This window comes from Dipteris shenzhenensis, chromosome 10 (assembly GCF_047967505.1).
Source record: "Dipteris shenzhenensis isolate YYH24624 ecotype China chromosome 10, Dip_SZ_1.0, whole genome shotgun sequence".
Lineage (NCBI taxonomy): Eukaryota > Viridiplantae > Streptophyta > Polypodiopsida > Gleicheniales > Dipteridaceae > Dipteris > Dipteris shenzhenensis.
The window spans coordinates 23,659,825-23,679,172 of NC_141605.1; the positions used below are offsets into that span (position 1 = coordinate 23,659,825).

Below are 19,348 nucleotides of genomic sequence, written 5' to 3' on the forward strand. Positions count from 1 at the left end.
ATTTGTGCAACCAAGTGTCAACAACCTCCTTGGTACGAGACTTCTGATCTCCGGGAAAAGGATTTGGAGTGATGTTCGGACCTAACACTGAAGCCATGGCATCCACATGCGTGAGCGCCTGAATAGTGCTAGTCAGAAGTGTGAGGGTAGTCTGAATCCCTTGGAGTTGCTGCGTCAACCCCGTTTGATTCGCGTCAACTTGCTCAAACTTTCCATCAAGAGCAGTGGTGAATTCACTGAAGGCTTTCTTCGTAATCAGATCGTCGTAGAGACCCTGGTCATCCTCCGCAGGGTAGTTCAAATCCTGGTCAGCCATTGCAAACTCAGGATTTACAGGATCAGCCATGTCTGAAATCTGATCTGAAAAGTAGTGGACTTAGAGAAGTGACAGGTGGAATCGAAGCTTGAAGGAGAGTGGAGCAGAGGGAAAAACTGTCCCAAGAGGAGGTGACGAAAGAAGAGAAGCTGGCCGAAAAGAAGGGGTACAAAGCTGACGATCAGCTTGAGTAGGTGAACCCGGATTCCCACTGCTGGTTCCGCTGCAGGCTGTACCGTACGGAAATCTGCTGCAGCTGTAGCCGTACCTAGGTGACGAAAGTCTGCTAGGGGTGTGGAGGGATCCTCTTGCGCACTCTAGCATAGGCTGTGGTTGAGCTTATGATCTCGCCAGGCTATAAAGGAGACGGTGCAGCTATTTAGAAAGCTATGCTTTCTAAAAAAGCCCACCCTCCCAACTTGGAGGGTCGATGCTTTTTTTTAGCATGCCCACCCTCCTAAACTTGGAGGGTTGGTGCTTTTCTCGTATCAGCCACCCCGAACAGCAGCCTGGCCGCATCCTGCTCCAGTCTATGGCGCACCCCTCTACATGCACCTACTTGCATCACCTAACCTCCTGCGCAGCGCTGACCAATACACGGAATCCCTTCGCCTACTAAACAGCTCCTCTCACGCTTCTCCTCCAATCCTCTCCACTCTCTCCTAGCTACACCTCACACCCTCTCTCACCTAACCCTTCAGCAATCTCGAATTCAACCTCACTCTCTTCTTCCCTAAATCCTGACCACTTCCCATAACCGACGGACCAAACAAGAACTTGCAGCATAAATTTCGAAATTAGGGCATACCTGGAGGAACAAATCGTCCAAAATTCTTGGAATAGAAGTTCCTACCTCAGGAGTTGGCTCTGATACCAACTGACACGTCCTAGCACTCCTGAAACCTCTGATCTGCAAGCAAACACAAGAACACACACAACGTGAGAAAATTGAGCAGGCTGCTCACCACCCAACCATGATATCTACGGGATGTGATCCCGAATCAGGAGATGTCCCCTCCGAGCCACGAGCTGAGCTACTGGCACGAACTCCCAACCAGATCCTAACCAACCTGGTGTCCCATACCACCAGGTGGCGCTGTGAAGCCTGGGATCTGCTACTGGGCCTTGGGCTACGCTATGATGTAGGCACGCGTCCGCGACTCAATCCAGGATCAGACCTAGCACCTGGGAACGAAACTTGCTCCCATCGGCTCCTTGAGAACTGAACCTCTGGGTCCCTTTTATAGACTCGGGCCCCAAGCGCCAAAAATAGCGAAGACCTCTAACTGGTTCGTACCCTTGCCACTCAACCCGAGAATCAAGCCTGCCTAGCTCTAAGCCTCCCCAGGCTACCTGAGCTAGTCTTGTGTACCCATTACACGTCGGATACCAATTTGTGCACATGACAGGCCACTTTCATCGTACTGTTGGGTGTGTTTCGGAATGAGTCCATGTTTGTTTTCCGCTGTGTACAGGTGCTACAGCCAACACTTGATCTTTGACATGGTCTCAGGGCCTGGTCTGCGGTCTTGTGATACATGCCAGCCCTGAAGGAAGGAAGGAGCCCCTTACGAGAAAGAGGCAACTCTGTCTTCAGCAATGTGCCTTTGTTTACAGTTTCTAAGAGTGTTCACTCCTCCTGCTAAGCCTTTCACATCCTTGTCATGGCCAGCAGATTACCCAGGGGAGTCGGGAAACCTAGATGGCACAAATTACCCACGTTGGAAGATGAGGGTCTGAGCCGCCTTGTGATTAGGGTAATCTTGTGGTTAGGGTGATTTGGGAGATTTATGAGAGCTGAGGCCCCAAGACATAAAGAATGTTGCCGAGGTGGTGGTTAATCATTGGCATGATTGTAGACTTGGTCCAACTGCATATTCAGCTTGCAGATACAACATTTCAATTATGAACTATTTTGAAGGACTTATATGAGACTAACAACGTAGCAAGAGTCCTTGACCTCGAAACTGAACTTCACAACATATTCTATTTTGCATGCTTCTCAAGAGCTAGAAAGGTTCTGTAACCACTGATTGTAGGGCAACTGTCACCCCAGTTACATTCAAAGAGCTTGTCTCCCCTACTTCTATAGGAAGAAGCTGGGAAGAGTCAAGATGAAGTTTGACGGATCTAGTGTCAAGGCCTTCCTTGCAAGTTGAAAGGCAAGGGTGAGCCTTCCTTCCAAAGAGGAAATGTAAGGGTAAACCTGATGGAAAAGAGAGCGAGAGCAGGAAGCAAGAGAGTGTGAGAGCTGAACATCGAATATGCAATAGAAGAGTGCAAGGAAAAATTACAAAGGGGGAATAAGGTTTTGTCTAAGTGACAAACCTTATCCTTCACTAACCGTAGTTAGTGAACTAACTATGGTTAGGGGGAAAAACCTCTAAATGAGGGAAAAGTGCCCCTAATCCACTTATTGGCATTACATTGGTCACTTCCTAGAATTTATTAATAATTCTAACACCCCCCTGCAGTGCCAATGTCATGTACAAGGAAATGATCAATCACCAAAAGGAGATAAGTTTAGGGCATTGCGAAATGCCTCAAACTTCTCACGTGGAAGTGCTTTGGTGAAGATGTCTGCAACATTGTCATGTGTTGACACATAGATCATACTGATCTTTCCTGCATGCAACTTCTCTCTGACATAGTGATAGTGAACCTCAATGTGCTTCGTGCGAGCATGAAACACAAGATTCTTTGCCACTGCTATAGCACTCTGACTATCAGTGAGAATCAGAGAAGGACCCTCCAATGAAAGATGAAGATCAGCAAGAAAACGACGCAGCCAAACACATTCAATTGTCGCTGTGAAAGCTGCCCTGTACTCAGCTTCACATGAGGAAGTAGCCACAGTAGATTGCTTCTTCCTCAGCCAAGAAATGCAAGCTTTGCCCAAAAAGAAATAATTACCACTTGTGGACTGCCTAGTGTCATAGTCTCCATCCCAATCTGAAGCATTGTAAGCATGCATATGCAAGTCACCCCCCTTGGGAAACATCAAGCCATAAGACTTTGTGTCTTGCAAGTAACGGAAGATGCGTTTTACAGCCTGCCAAAGTGTTGTCTTTGGGCTGTGCATATACCTGCTCACCTGAGATACTGCAAACTGAATATCGGGCTGTGTATTGCACAGATATATGAGGCATCCAGCCGCCTGACTGTAGAGTGTGGCATCTATAGATTCTCTTGCATCATACATTGTAAGCCTCAGCCCTGGCTCCATGGGAGTAGCTATAGGCTTGCAATCTTGCATCCTGAATCTATCTAAGAGTTTTTTAACATACTTGGATTGAGACATAATGATACCACGTCTCTCTTGAATGAATTGGATCCCCAAATAATAATGTAACATGCCCGCCCAAATCTAACATGTCAAAAGTGGCTCTCAATTCAGCCTTGAAATCTGTAATTTTATCGCCATTTGGCCCTGTGAGCAGTAGATCATCTACATAAAGGGTGCTTTCAGTTGGACTATTGCTGAAACCCTTGTTGGACAGAAAGGCATCTATCTTTGCATACCAAGCACGGGGAGCCTGTTTCAGCCCATATAAAGCTTTATTCAGCTTGCATACCTTACGTGCATCATCTGATACTGCAAAGCCTGGAGGTGGTTTCATATACACCTCTTCCAACAAGTCTCCATTTAAAAATGCTGTTTTTATGTCCAACTGATGGACTTTCCAATCCAAATGTGCAGCCATGCCAATAACAGTTCTGATGGTTGTCATCCTGGATGTAGGAGCAAATGTCTCCTCATAATCAATGCCCTTTTGCTGAGCATATCGTTTGGCAACCAGCCTTGCTTTGTACCTGTCAATGGACCCATCGGGGTTCCGTTTGACCTTGAAAACCCATTTCGTACCGATGGCATGCTTACCTAGTGGCAAATCCACAACAGCCCAAGTCTGATTTTTCTCTATGGACTGCAACTCATTGTGCATGGCTTGCATCCAATGCACATTATCCTTTGCTTCTTCAAAAGAGTCAAGCTCCTCTTCATCAAGAAGAGTCCCTGCATAAGCTGTCTTAACTGAAAGAGCCTCCTTTGCGTGCCTTATTGCACTACGAGTCCTGCCAGGCAATGGAGTCTCAAGCCTACTCTCCCTGAGTGTCTGAAGCAACCAATTCGGGACTGTTTTGACTGCGTGTATCTCTTGAATCTCTTGTTTGACAACTTCATTCACACCCTGAGGTGGTACTAAATCAGACGATGGCTGAATTGGGGAATGTGGATCCGGAGGAGGTTGCTGTAAATTCTGAGTTTCAGCGGGGGAACCAAATGCTATAGGAAGCATCACCTCAAACACATCATCTGAAGAAGCTGGAATCTGAAATTCAGCATGTGTATGTGCTGAATTTTCAAAGAATATAACATCTCTACTAATAAAAATCTTACGTGTAGCAAGATTGTAGAGACAATAGCCTTTGCTTTGTGAACTATATCCCACAAAAATGCATTTAAGTGCCTTATCTGACAACTTGTGTCGAAACTCCACAGGCACGTGGGCATATGCAATACAACCAAAAACGCTGAAATGGTCCATTGAAGGCTTTCTCCCATGCCATGTCTCATAGGGAGTGATTGTCTTTAAAGCCTTTGTGGGAGCCCGATTTAAAATATAGTTTGCATACATGAGGCCTTCAAGCCAAAACCTGTGAGGCAACTTCTTACTTGTGAGCATGCATCTATCTATCTCCATGGCAGTGTGATTCTTCCGCTCAGCTTTGCCATTCTGTTGAGGTGTAAGCCTCACTGTAAGCTGATGCGTGATGCCTTTCTCCTTCAAAAATGCCTCAAATTCATGAGACATATACTCTCCCCCTCGATCTGTGCGAAGTGTCTGCACCTTGAGTCCTGTCTCATTCTCAACCATAGCCATAAAGTGTTTGAAATGCATAAACACTTTTGATTTTTCCTTGAGACCATATACCCAAGTGTAGTTGGTGAAGTCATCTATGAATGAAACAAAATAGAGATAACCCCCAAAAGCAGGTGTCCTCATGGGACCGCAGACATCATTGTGAATGAGCTGTAATTTTCGTGTAGCTTTCATTGCACCATCTTTCTTGAAGGGACGTCTATGCATCTTGCCAAGGATGCAACCTTCACATGCATGAGGAGGAGGCGACTCCAAAGAAGGCAATGCATCAACCATATCATGCCTCTGAAGTGTCATTAAGCTGCCATAGCTCATGTGCCCATACTTGGCATGCCATAACTCCGCATTCTGCATCGCAGCAGTGGGAGTGCTAACTGATAATGCAAGATCGGATCTTTTTTCATACAGATCAAGCTGAAAAAGACCCCGATACAAAGTGCCAGACAACATCAAAGCATAGTCATTCTCTTTGTCTCTGACTGCGCACTTGTCATCATAAAAAACAACCTGAATTCCTCCTCTATTGAGTGAGGACATTGAAAGCAAATTCTTCTTTATCCCTGGCACATAGAGAACATCTGAAATTCTGAAATTTGTGCCATCAGTGGATGTGAGAATAATGTCTCCCACTCCACACACTGAATAAGAAGAATTATTTTGACAAGTCACCTTCTTTCTGGTGGGTGGAGGATGCAGAGATACAAGGAGACTCTTCTTGGAAGTGATGTGCTTTGAAGCACCACTGTCAAAATACCAAGTATGAAGTGTCTCATTGACACTAAGAGAGCATGCATCCTTTGAATGATCATAACTGCAAGTCAAGAAAGCATATGGGTCATCATGATTAGTGGCTGTAGCATCTGAACTACCCACTGAAAAATCTGAAGTGCAAGACAGAAAGGCATAGTGCTCTTCCACAAAGTTGGTTGCAACATCTCCCCCATCATGAGAATGTGGAGCTGATGCATTTGACACAGCCATATCGGAATCCCTTTTCTTCTCTTTGGCTATGCACTTCTTGCATTCTCCAATATAATGACTTGGCTTCTTGCAATAATGACAGATGCCCTTCTTTTTCTGCTTAATCACCCTTTGCCTTATAAGAGGGCTGTCCTGAATCAGCTTTATGCTGATTTGTGGGCTGATTGGCATGTGGCTCTTGCTGCCCTTTACCCTTGGGCCTAAACTTGGAAAGCATGGCATGCTCGCCAGCTCGGGTTGCCATATTTTTGCGTGTTTGCTCCTCCTGCAACAGAAGTCCTACCAACTCGTGAAAAGAGAGAGGATTGCTGTCCCCCTTCAATGACAAATTCAGCGAGGTGTGGAAACTGAGATAGGACTCAGGAAGAGAGTTCATAGTAGTGGTGATCATCTTTGAATCTGGAATGACTTCATCAATATTTAACAATTGTTTCCTCAAGTCCTGAAGCTTTGTGAGGTGAGAATTCATGGAATCTCCCTCATCCATATGCGTATGGGAAAGCTCTCACTTCAGAAAGGAAACTCTGGCATCATTTCTTGCTACAAACATACTCTTTAGTATCTCCCAAGCTGCTATAGATGTCTTGCATGATCGAATATGAGGTATAATGAACCTCTTGACAGAAAGAGAAATTACTGAAAGAGATTGTGAATCTCTAGAGTCCCATCTTTTCTGCTCTACTGTGGGAGCTCCTGGAGCGGCTGCTCCAACTACTTGTGCTGCATTTGCACCTCTACCCCTGCCTCCAGTTGTAGGAGTGACAGGTGTAGCCGCTGTATTTGGTCTTGCTTCATCTCCATTGACATAATCCCAAAGATGTCTGCCAACCAAGATATTGCGAACCATGAAACTCCACAAGGAGTAGTTGGTGCCATCCAACTTATCCTCCTGTGTGAGAACTCCGAACACCTCATTGGGGTTGTTTTGAGCCATTTTCACCAGATAATCTCATAAAATACAGCAAACCGACCAAGTAAAATCCCTTCTTGTGATGTAAAATGCAGAAGTAAAATTTGCAAAGAAAATCTGCCTACAGTGACAAATGTTGTCACAGCCTATCAAAGGCTCAAAATGCACTTCAATTATCCTGCAAATGCTCCCAATCTGCTAAAAAAAACACTGCAAAACTTGCCAATGTCTGCAATGTCACTCAAAATGAGTCCAAAATTGCCTGCAACAGTCCCAAAATGCTTGTACACTGCCAAATTGCATCAGAATGCCAAAAGCCCCAACTTCTTCAGGAAAATTGCATCCAAAAGAGGGCAAATTGCCTGAAAGCCCAAAAAATGTAAGAAATTGCAGTGTAAAGCAAAAAGCCCCAAATTTTTGCAAGAAATTGCAACTCTAAAGGGGCAAATTGACTGAAAGCCCCAATTTGCAATTTATCTGCAAAAGAACCAAATTCTACTGCCAATGTGTGCAAATGAGCACACCCACAATCCCAAAATGCACCTGCTTGAATCCACAGCCAATTAATGGCTCCCTGCAAAATGTACCTTCAAAGAGTCACTTGCAAAAGAACCTCAATGCACAAGTTGAACAGAACTGTTGCACCGAGATGCAGATCTAGCCATACAGCTGTACGACAGATGTATTGTATCTTGTACGGTATGGTCTAGTACTGAGCGCATGCACGGCAATACAACCCGACAGGAGCGTACGGCAAAGTAGGTACGGATTGGTGCAAGAAGTACTGTACGGCTTGTACCAGTTGTTGATCGATCGTACGAGGCACGGACACCCACTGTACGGGTAGATTGCAAATAGAGTACGGTTGTGTAATAGACCTGTACGGACGCCTGCAGCACTGTTGTACGGACATCAGATTCGAAATCCGTACAGTGTACGGACGTTGTACGGTTGCTTGAGCACACATGTACGGACGGTGAACAAGGATGGTATGGTGTAGCAAATGCAGTACGACACAGGGCAGCTGGACGTACGGATGTATGAAACAGCCTAGAATGGCTGTACGGAAAGATGCAATGGTAGGGAGCTTCTCACGTTGTAGGAAGCTTCTCACGCTTGGGTTGAAGCTTGTGGGTGAGAGCAGGTCTGGGAGCCCTAGCTGCTCTGATACCAAATGATGGAAAAGAGAGAGAGCAGGAAGCAAGAGAGTGTGAGAGTTGAACGTCGAATATGCAATAGAAGAGTGCAAGGAAATAATACAAAGGGGGGATAAGGTTTTGTCTAAGTGACAAACCTTATCCTTCACTAATCGTAGTTAGTGAACTAACTGTGGTTAGGGGGAAAAACCTCTAAATGAGGAAAAAGTGCCCTAACTCACTTATTGGCATTACATTGGTCACTGCCTAGAATTTATTAATAATTCTAACAAAACCCCAATCTGATGAAGATTCCATTGTCCAAAGATGACAAGCTAGGAGATTCTAAGAAAAAGAAGTGCTTTTATGTGAAGCTTGGAGATTTTGAAGTCTATCGAAATGTAGATGGCAGCTTATGCTTGGGTACTGATGAGACCATTGACTTTCTAAGTTCTCTTTATTTCTATATTTCTCATGTACTTATAAGTTTGTTTAAAGTCGCCGACAAACTCCCTTCTTTCCTCTTTTCTCTTTTGCTTGCTTTGTAAAAGTTTTATTTGTAAGAGAGTTTTACGAAGGTATATATGCACTTTTTTTGAAAAGTAAGAAATAATATATTGCATTCAAAACAAGACCATTACGATAGAGTTGGGAGAGCAGTCCCCATCCCAAGCCTCCACAAAAAGCCAACAATATAGGTGGAGAGAGAGCTCAATCTGAAACCTCTCATAACCCTACTCATGAGGTGGGAGACGAAAGTCCATCTCAAATCCTCACTATAAGTCACTAGAAAGACTAAAACGAAAACCAAAAAACTTGCTTAGGCTTGCGAAGGGGAAACTTGATCTCTTCTAGAGAGATGTACCTAAGAAGCCCACTTTCTGAGAGATGCACCTAAGAAGCCCACTTTTCTCAAGGAAGAAAAAACCTGTGCCAAAAGTGTGACTTGAAGGAGCAAATTGTGTAGTTGGAACCGTTAAACTGCTTGGAGGGAGAAAAGGGAAAGGGAAAAAATGTTCCTTGAAGAGCACATGATGCGGAAGAAAGAGGCCGTGACCAACGGAGCTGCAAGTGTAAATGAAATTCTCTCCAAAAGCTATTCAAGTCATTGAAAGGAGTGAGCCCTAGCCTAGGGGACTGATTGGCTAGCATGAGAAAAGTTGGTTCAAAACACCAATGAGCCCCAGGGTAGAAGGGAGAAAGGAAAAGGGGGGGGGGGCAGGGGGAGGGGAGGCTGAGCAACAAGAAGCTCAGCACCGCCTCAGTTTGAAGGTGGACCTAGAGGCGGCAGGACGGAGAGAGGCTAGGGTAGCAGGAGACACGGAGCAACCAATATACATACACTTTGCAAAGGAGTGTCAAAAGAAGACGGACTAGAAAAAGAAGGATTTTGAGAAGTCAAGAGGAGAGGTCAAATCAGCAAGAAGCTTAGCACCGCGCCAGCTTGAAGGTGGACCTAGAGGCGGTACAACATTGAAAGGTGAAGGTAGCAAGGAGATGCGAAGCGACCGGCATTTATACACTTTGCAAAGGACTGTCGAAAGAAGGCGGACTAGAAAAAGAAGGATTTTGAGAGTCAAGAGGAGAGATCAAATCAAAGGTTGTTATAAGCACTTGCATTGATAGATGGAGGAGATGATTGATATGTCGATAGTGAAGCCTCAAACCATAGATCAAAGACTAAACAATGGTTAAAGAACTTGGCTAGTGTTAGTGCCGGATCATTTGTTACTATGTGTGACAATCAAAGCTGCCCAATTGAGGGCATTGAGAGTTTTCCATTTAGAACAAGTACAAATGTGTTGTCAGTAATTGATGTATAAATTTGCTTTTTGTTAGTCAATTGGCTAAGAGTAGGATGGGTGTTGTTTTCGACGAGGACGGAATAATAATTAATCCAAGGTGACGGATAAGGTGCTGCTTGATGCGGACTCTATGTGTTTAGTGGGATGATGGTACAAGGAGATGCATGGATGTCAAGACTTTGACATGTCAGGTTCGGGCACATCGGGTGCTCAGCTCTAGAAGAGATGCTGAAGGCAGGCATTGTGGGGGGACTTCCACAACTTACAAGTGGACAAGAAGTTTGCACGGGAGGCAAGCAACACCGGGCACAGAGGCCACGAATCTAGCTGTAGTGCCAGTGGCCACTTAGTTTGTTCATTCCGATATTTGTAGGCCCATGCCTAAAGATCTATTTCCAAATCAGATTACTTTTTTTAATTGATGGTTTCAGCATAATGACTTGAGTCTATTGAAGAATATCAAGCCCTTGAAAACTGAGGGCTAAAGTAAAAAAGAAGTCAGGGAAGACACTTGAGACTTTCAAAACATGAGGAGGGTTCACATCAGATTAGTTCAAATGCATATTGCAGGAAGAATGGCATCAAGCATCAGTTTATTGCAGCATATACATCCTAGCAAAATTGGGCGGTAGAGTGGAAGAATCGGACAATTATGGAGATGGGCTTGAAGCCACTGAGTGAGAAAAATGTGACAAGGACCATGGTCCTTTTGAGTAGAGGCGATTATAAGGTTGTCCACATCCCAGATAAGACAATGACGAAAGCAGTAAGACACCACTGAAGGCATACCCCACCCAACTGTTTAAGGAGAATGTTTGCAGTAGCAATGGGTCACGGGTGTGGGCTTGTGAACAGTAAAGAGGCAGAGGAATACAAGACAAGATGACAAACTAAACAGGCCTAATAGGATATGTGAGAAAACCAACCAAATGTCAATTAATCCTAGGGATTGGGAATGGAGCGGAATGGGCACGGGGGTTGGGAAAGTAGGCAAGGGAGCAGAAAAGGAAGGGGGGGGGAGGGAGGGAGAAAGGTCATACTTCGCTGCTGCTTTAAATCACGATTTTTTTGCTCTCATGTGTGTTTCCTAAAGTGCACGGTGTTGGGCCCTAGTGTTATCTTGGGTGGTTACTTTGTTGATGATGATGATATAATTGAAATTGGGGTGTGGGGAGGGAGGGATACGAAATATCATACGTGGATGTTGCTGCAAATCACGATTTGTTTGCTCCCGTGTGTGTTCCTTGTAGTGCATCATGCTGCACCCTAGTGTTGTCTTGGGTGGTTACTTTGTCGATGATGATGATATGAATTGAAATTTAATATATTCAATCATGATGATGTAATTTTATGAGGAATGATTTTTATTAAGGGGAATTAATTGAATACTAATTGGTCTGGCGCTAATGTGCATGACTCAGACATAGGTATTAAAGCCTCAGGTTAAATTCCTTGATCAATTTCAATTTTGTGTTGAGATTGATTCGTCTTGGATCAGCCTTTGGTTGAGATGGTTTGTGTTAGTCAACTCATGGCCAAGACTCCTAGTTGACATGCATGCAATCCCAAGAATATTGTTTCCCAAAATTGGGCTCCATAGAAAGTCATTCCATTGAAGGTTAAGGGAAGGAACATGCCCAAACATAGTGCAGCTTCAATCTAGATATATGCTTCTGCCGTATTAGCGGACATGCAAATTTCACCTTGTTAAGTTTTCATCCATGTTGCGGCTTGTTGGTATTGCGATAATTCTTTCTATTTTAAGTGGTGCGTTGCACTATTAGCTAGATTTAGATGCTCATTTGGGAGAGACTAAAATGAAATCGTTTAGTCTTCACAAGTAGTTGTAGCTTGAATGAAGAGATTTTGAATTGCTTTTTGATTAGCCTTCTTCTTTAGTGCTAGCCTTTGTCATGGCTGAGTCTTTCTTTCACCTTCGGAGTGCTGATAGAAACTCAGTACAGAGACTTTAATTATGTGCGAGTATGTGTTGGGCGCTGATGACGGCAGTGAGGATGTCATAGTAGCTAGTCCCTCCTATGCGTGATAGAGTTTATGGTTTCAACCTTATGAGTGACTATCATGAGATTGAAGCTGCATTATGTTGTGTTTTAGAGGATGAGTTTGGGCATGTTCTTAGATTCATCTAGATATATGCTTCTGCCATATTAGCGGACATACAAATTTCTTGTGAAGTTTTCATCCATGTTGTGGCCTGTTGGTATTGCGATAACTCTTCTATCTTAAGTGGTGCATTGCCCTATTAGCTAGATTTAGGTGCTCATTTGGGAGAGACTAAAATGAAATCATTTAGTCCTTCACAAGCAGTTGTAGCTTGAACTAAGTGATTTAGCCTTCTCCTTTAGTGCTAGCCTTCGTCGTGGCTGAGTCCCTTCACCTCCGGAGTGCCGACAGAAACTCAGTACGAAGACTTTGTATAAATGGATGCTCAAGTATGTGTGGGTGTATGGATTTGTATGTGTGAGAGCATATGTTTATACTATGGTCTACACCCACTGGTGGGCATTGATGACGTAGTGGGGATGTCATAGTAGCTAGTCCCTGCTTTGCGTGATGGAGTTTATAACTTTCAACCTTATGAGTGACTATCATGAGATTGAAGTTGCACTATGTTGTGTTTTTAGAGGTTGAGTTTGGGCATGTTAGTTGATTAATCTAGATATGTGCTTGTGCATCAAAAGGCAACTTCTACTAAGGCTCAACAAAAAGCCAAAAAGCCGACAGTGGACTAGGACGCACAACAAAGAGGAGGGAAGATGGTTGTAATAATTGTTGACTGCTTTTGGGCAACACTCAAGGTTGGGGTATGTTTAGTGATAAAGAAGCCCTATCTCTTTATGATCCAGACTCCACCCATAACACTATTTCCATCAGTTAGCTTCGTCATTGGGCACTACACCAGGTTGACACGAAGCGTAAACACAGCTTTCAAGGATTCAAAAGGAGCGGAGGTGGCACCAGGGGTCGGTAATCTGTGAGTACATATATAGGATTACCTTGGAATTTTGATGTTTTTGTGGGGTCTTTGGATGGAGTGGATGGTAGGATGCCTCGCTTGGGCAGCCATGGCACTATGGATTGCAACCTCCCTAAGTTTTCTGCTACAAGACTCTTGTAGTCAAAATGTAGGGCAGGGAGTTCATTTTGAAAGTGGGAGTTATTGGCAGCCTTATTCCTTATGTTAGTCATATTCATGTTTTCAAAGGTATACAAATTGCATTGCATTATTATCTCATTTATGTGCATGGAGTGGACAAAGGTAATAATGAGCTTTGGCTTTCTGGGGATAGACACAAGGGTGTTTCCAGAATGAGTTGCCAAGTTCTCACACCCCTAGAGTGGCCTGAAGATCTAAAGATTGACTTAGTTCGTGACTCAATAGACTGTTGTACAGTGCAGCAGGAGGAAGCCCCAACGCAAGTCTAGGAGCTTCTGGAGCATGGTGTCGTATGGCCAAGTAGCTCACCATTCTGTTTCTACAGTCCTGTTATCTTTGAAGAAAGATGGTTCTTGATGTTCTATCTTCAAGGATGGATGATATCTTAGATCGGTTGGGAGAAGATTTGTTTGCACATGCATTGACCTGTCTTTACCATTGTATGATTTGATAAAGAGAGGTGAGTTCATATGGTCAAAAAAGTCTTATTTCAGAATTCGTCTAATTATGCCCGACTTTTCAAAGCCTTTCATTGACAAGGCTGATGCGAATGGTGATAGGTTAGCGGCTGGTATGGCCTTGCAGGCTATTGTTAGTTAATGTGCTAGCATACTAGCACTCTTAGTTCATTTGGATAAATTATAACTAATTTTGCCCCATGGGTTCATGTGGGTAGGGTTTTAGGGTTAGCCCTCAAAGCAATATCTTATCACTTCAATTGTACTTTCACTTGCACTGTAGTGCTGCTGCAATAGCTTTCAGCTTCGACTGTTTGCTTTTTAGTCTTCCTGGCTGTTGAACTCCAGATCCATTGCTTCCAAGCGAGTATCAGAAAAGGTCTGCGATCCTGCTACAAGCCCACCTGCATTTACTGTCCCTGACTGTAGCACCACGAGCTTTTTCCAGCTGTGCGACTGTCCATCTTTGCTGGTTACAGGTCTGTTTGGTAGGCGCCTAGCTGCCTCAGGCATGCTGGTGGCCTTCTTCAGCTCGCAGTTGTACTCTCTTTGCTGGAGCAGCACCCTTGCAGTAGTTCGTCGTTGACATGACTGTTCACTGCAGTAAAACAGGTCGACTCACTTGTGTGGGCTGTCACTCTGCTGCAGCTCTTGCAGGCTGCTCTTCCCAAGCTGGTTGACTCACTCCACCTCTTGCAGACGAAGTTTACTGCAGGTTTTTTGCGAGTGAACAGCTTGAACATTCCAGATTTCTTTACAGCTTAAGTTCAGCAGTGTCCACTTGACAGTACATGTACTGAGCTCACTGCAGACTGCTGCAGCCTGCAGTCACTTGACAGTTTGGAACCTCAGCAGAGTTGCTTTGTGGGAGTCATTTCTTGCATGCTTCTGTCAGAAGATGCAGTTTGACTTTCTGCAGGAGAAAGCTTGCATTTACTGCACTTGTTGTGCAGTTCATTTCTGCAGAGTATTTTGGCCTGCTTTGCCCTTTGTATAGGCACATTTGACCTTTGCAGATTGGGGCTCTTGTTCCCTTTGTTTTGCAGCTCCATCAAATTGTTTGCTTTCCCCTTCATGAGAAAGGCTTTGTCGTTGGATCCATCGAACTTATCCACCCAAGCTTCTTCCTGCAGGAGAAGGGACACTGGCTCTTCGAAAGTTGCAGGTGCCGATCGTTGCCTGGAATCATGGCTGTTATGAAACCCTCGTATCTTCTGGGGAAACTGTAAATAAAGCAGCAAAGGAACTTTCAAAATGTTATCAGTTTAAGTCACCATGAAAGTGGCTGAACCGCTTCAGGGTGAAGAAACAAGAGGGTGCTGGCAAAATACAGTCAAGGAGGACTGGTATAGATGTAGGTAGAAGTGCTCCAAAAGGTCTGCTCCTGCGTGTCTCTGTCCATTCAGGCACCTAAAAGGCAACCTGTTTACTACCATTATGTCTGCTCAGTGCTGACAGAGGTTGCAGCTCAGCCTACCCTCAGCTGCCTATAGATACACTGCCCTAATGTCCTTCTCATTTGGGGGTTCAGTGGTCTCTTGTAACACTCTAATATCATGTAACTGGATAGTATATTGTGTTAAATTGATAATTACCTTTATAATTAGGCATTTTGAGGCAAATTTTGAAATCGTTTTGTTTTTGCCTCTTTGGAATTTATTTTGCTTTGTTACTGAAACTGTTTCTTTGATATGGGGTTGGTTCAGTGAAGTTGTAAAGCAAGCATGATGTGATCTAGGATCTCTCTTTGGCTGCTGAAACCTTATTTTTCTTTGCTAGGGAGAACTAATTCTGGTCTGCTCACTGTTCTGTCTATGAGTCTTTGTAGGTCAAGGATGCTTTACGGAATGATCCAAGGTATAGAACAGTGAAACGTGAGGATAGGGAGGCTTTGTTCAATTCTTACGTAGCTGAGCTGCGGGCAGCAGAGCAGGAAGCAGAACGGTCTGCAAAAGCAAAAAGAGAAGAAGAGGTATGCTTCATGTGGATCATTCATTTTGTTTGCATCCTTGCAGGTGATGGGCATTATTACTCTTAAGACGAGCTTAATTATGTACTGTTCAGGAGAGATTCTTGCACAGCCCTGCTGCAGAGTTCCTATAGACTTGAGACTGTGCTTGTGCTCTGTGTAGCAGCTGAAACAATTGGGCCTTATTGCTTGGGAAATGAAATAAGGTTACTGGACAGATATTTGATAAAGCTGTGGCCTCTCTTGACCTAGGTAAATGTGTAATAAGTTCTTACAAAGTTGATTCTGCAGGAGAAAGTGAAGGAGAGGGAACGTGAAACGCGAAAACGGAAAGAGAGAGATGAACAGGAATTTGAAAGAGTACGACTAAGAGCTCGGAGGAACGAGGCTGTAACTGCGTACCAAGCCTTACTCACAGAAAAGATAAAGGACCCTGAGGTATTTATGTTTCTACTGGCGTTCTTTTCCGCATGGAACATCCCATCGGATGCTTGAATTAACATTTTATCCTTTTTCCTATTGTAGGCATCATGGACTGAGTGCAGACCTAAATTAGAGAAAGACTCATTGGGTCGAGCAACCAACCCAGAACTTGACAGTGCTGACCGTGAAAGGCTTTTTCGGGAACACGTGAACACGCTTTATGAGGTAAATTGCAATAATCTGGAGGTTGTTTTGTTTTGGGCTCTTTGGTTGCTTGTGTGCTTGACTTGATAGTTCTGGATTGGGCAGCGCTGTGTCCGTGAGTATAGGAGTTTGCTAGCAGATGCAATAACAACAGATGCTGCAGCCAAACAGAACGAGGATGGGAAGAATATATTGAACTCATGGTCTGAGGCCAAGAAACTCTTAAAATCTGATCCTCGGTATTGTAAGATGCCAAGGAGAGACAGAGAGTCTTGGTGGCGTAGATATGCTGAAGATGTACAACGTAGATTGAAAGTGGCTTCCTCGAATTCTGGCAAAGACGAAAGGCATCCTGGTGTGGAGGGTGGCAAAGGGATTGCCATGGAGACAATCAGGCATTCTCCAGGGCCTAGACGGAACTCAAGTCGTAGATAAGCTTGATTGTGATCCACAACAGGTTCAGTTGACCAGAATATGAGATGTGGAGCGTTACCCTTGCGGATTGTCAGGGTAGTAGAGCTTGCTGCCATTAGTGTCAGTTACATGTTATGGGTACATCCACTATCCCAATAGTTCGGGTAAGGTGTAAGCTATTTTTGGATTGGTTCTTCTGAGCCACGGTCCTTTGGAAGCTGTGGCGATGATGCAACAGTTATGTGGAAAGATGAACCTGATTTTCTTAGTTGCCAGTGCCCTTGTATGTACTTCCGATCCCAATTACCTTCCCCCTGGGTAAGTGACTAACTTTGGTAATCAGGTTCGCATATTCATGTACAGATACAAAGATATTGATTGTATCAGTGGCCTTGCCCTCCCCATTGCTTGGGCTGTTTTGTTTACCTGTTTCAGTTCCGTTGGTAGCCATTCACTTCGGAAGAAAAATATGTTTTTCCTCAAGTTACTGTGCCCATTTTGTTTGAAGATTATTACATACTGGGTGCCAAACATACAAAGCATGAAACTGTAAACTTACATAGGAGGGCTGGTCTACTTATTCAGGCAAGCATGCTACTAAGTGCCATAAGCATTGCCAGTTTACATCTGAGCTATGCTCATTGTATGGATGGGAAAAGAGTCAGTCTCTTGTTTTTGGGGCTGGAGGGGAGAGTTTGGCATTTGAGAGGAAACAGAATGAAATGCCTCTTATGCTCTCTCTTGTTCTCCTTTTGTTCACAGTTCGGCATTTGAGAGAATTGTTGATGCATCTCAGAATTTGTTGTGATCCGTAACGCTTGCTTTTTAATCTGAATGATAATAGGCTTTGTAGTTGTCCTTAGTGTTAGTAGTTATCCTTGTCAATGTATGTTCTTAAGAGGGAACACCACATACGTTGGACTGCTGCAGCCTGGGTGAAGGTAAACTTTCATTCCATTGATGCATTGCAAGAGGATCCATTTTCAGTTTCAAGGAACCAAATCTTTGCTTTAAAATCCTAGCATACTGACTTATGACCTCTGATGCTGTCTGAGAAGACATTGTACAGTTTATATGTTTTGAGACCATGCTCCTTATGGAGGAGTAGTTAGCAAATTGTATCGTCTCAAACAGCCCAAGCCTGAATTGTTAGTGAGGTTGGTTTAGAGTGAAAAGTATTGTGTGATTCATGATTACCAATCATTTGGACTCTTTTGAGCTTCTACACAGTCTAACATATGGGGCAGGACTGTATCTGTCCTATAGTGTTGTGCTTGTTGCTGTGTGAACCTGAACTGGCATAAAGTGAGGTTGCTGGGATTCTACGCAAAAACCATATCGAGTAGTTTAATCAAAGGTGCCGGAGGGTAGCTCTATGGATAGACTTTTGGAGCTTCTAGAGAGTCCAGTATATTGGGGAGGACTGTAGTCTGTCCTAGAGTGTTTTGGTGGAGACTGAACAGGCATAAGGTGAGGTTGCTTGGATTCTAGACATATGTGTAGTAGTGCAGCTCTAGGTTTACGAAGGGCGAAGGCATATGTAACAAGCCCCCCATGCCATTAATCTAATCGTATTTCATTGGTATGAGCTGAAGACGCCATGCACTTGAAGACAAGGTCCTATGGTAGGAGCGTCGGGAAGCACACATTCTTTGGTATAGATGGGGGATTGAACATCTACAATACCGATAACACAATATGGGATTGAGGGCTTCATTATCATGGCGAAAAAAATGTGTGGCTGTGTAGATGCTCCAAGAGGGGTGTTCCAAGTTGTGGTGGCAATCTTGAAGATGATGTTGATAGACTTGCTTGATGTGAGCTTTAACACGTTGAACATTTTTTGTGTTCATGTTTATCAAGCTTTATGGTTTAGTGTTTTGTGTTTATATTTTTGAGGGTTTAGGGGTCTAGGTAGAACTTAGAAGTAGAAACATATAAACTTGCATATGAAAAATTATTGATGAATCAAATAATTCCTTAGAATCTTTCATGAATCAAATCATTGCACCAAATATGTGATTCATGTTTACTCATGAAAGATTATAATTGGTGCACAAACGTTTATGATGGGTGAACCTTGCATTTTGACACAATTCATACACCTAAACGTAGATTACACCAAAACCTAAAGGTTAAAGAAAACCTTGCATTTTAACACAATCCATACACCCAAATTTAGATTACACCAAAACTGAGAGATTAGAGCAGACATATCATGATATTATAGAAGATGCATAGTTTCCAACATTGGGTTTATAGAACTAGATATATAAATCTTCCATATGATCAAATCATTTGGTTGGTAGTTTGATAGAAAATATAAATTTAAGAGAGTACATCCTCAGTCCAAGACTTGTGTCATTGGTGCCATTACTCTTACCAATCCTCAGATTGGTTGGGGCAAGAGAAGCATTGCGATCGAAATGTTACGGTGTTTGTGCTTTTCCTAGTCTTTGAAGTAGAAGGGGTATTATATTGATCATGGATATTCCTTTCCTTTCTATTAAAAGGAAGAGGAATTATTAGACCTAAGAATTCCATGTGGCATTGCTGCTCTATCTAATCTTTGTATTGCATGGGGTAAGAAAGTCATCGTGATGGTGGGCATACTATGACAATGTGGCTCTTACTAGTCTTTGGAGCAGACTAGGTTGGATATCATTATGAT

The 19,348-nt window shown here is 43.6% G+C and overlaps 1 protein-coding gene across 4 annotated transcripts in view; it reads left to right on the plus strand.

Annotated features, from left to right (window-relative positions):
* Positions 1–17,436, plus strand: part of PRP40C (pre-mRNA-processing protein 40C) — a 53,450-nt gene extending 36,014 nt beyond the window's left edge. For 3 of the 4 annotated variants that reach the window (XM_087380190.1, XM_087380192.1, XM_087380191.1), the window contains 4 exons: positions 15,496–15,639; positions 15,928–16,074; positions 16,162–16,284; positions 16,369–17,436. In XM_087380190.1, coding sequence (XP_087236316.1) covers positions 15,496–15,639; positions 15,928–16,074; positions 16,162–16,284; positions 16,369–16,698 — 744 coding nt within the window. In that variant the 3' untranslated portion in view covers positions 16,699–17,436. Of the gene's footprint in view, positions 1–15,495; positions 15,640–15,927; positions 16,075–16,161; positions 16,285–16,368 lie in introns of those variants that run through there. The other variant, XM_087380193.1, reaches the window with a different exon arrangement.
* Positions 17,437–19,348: the final 1,912 nt, after the last annotated feature.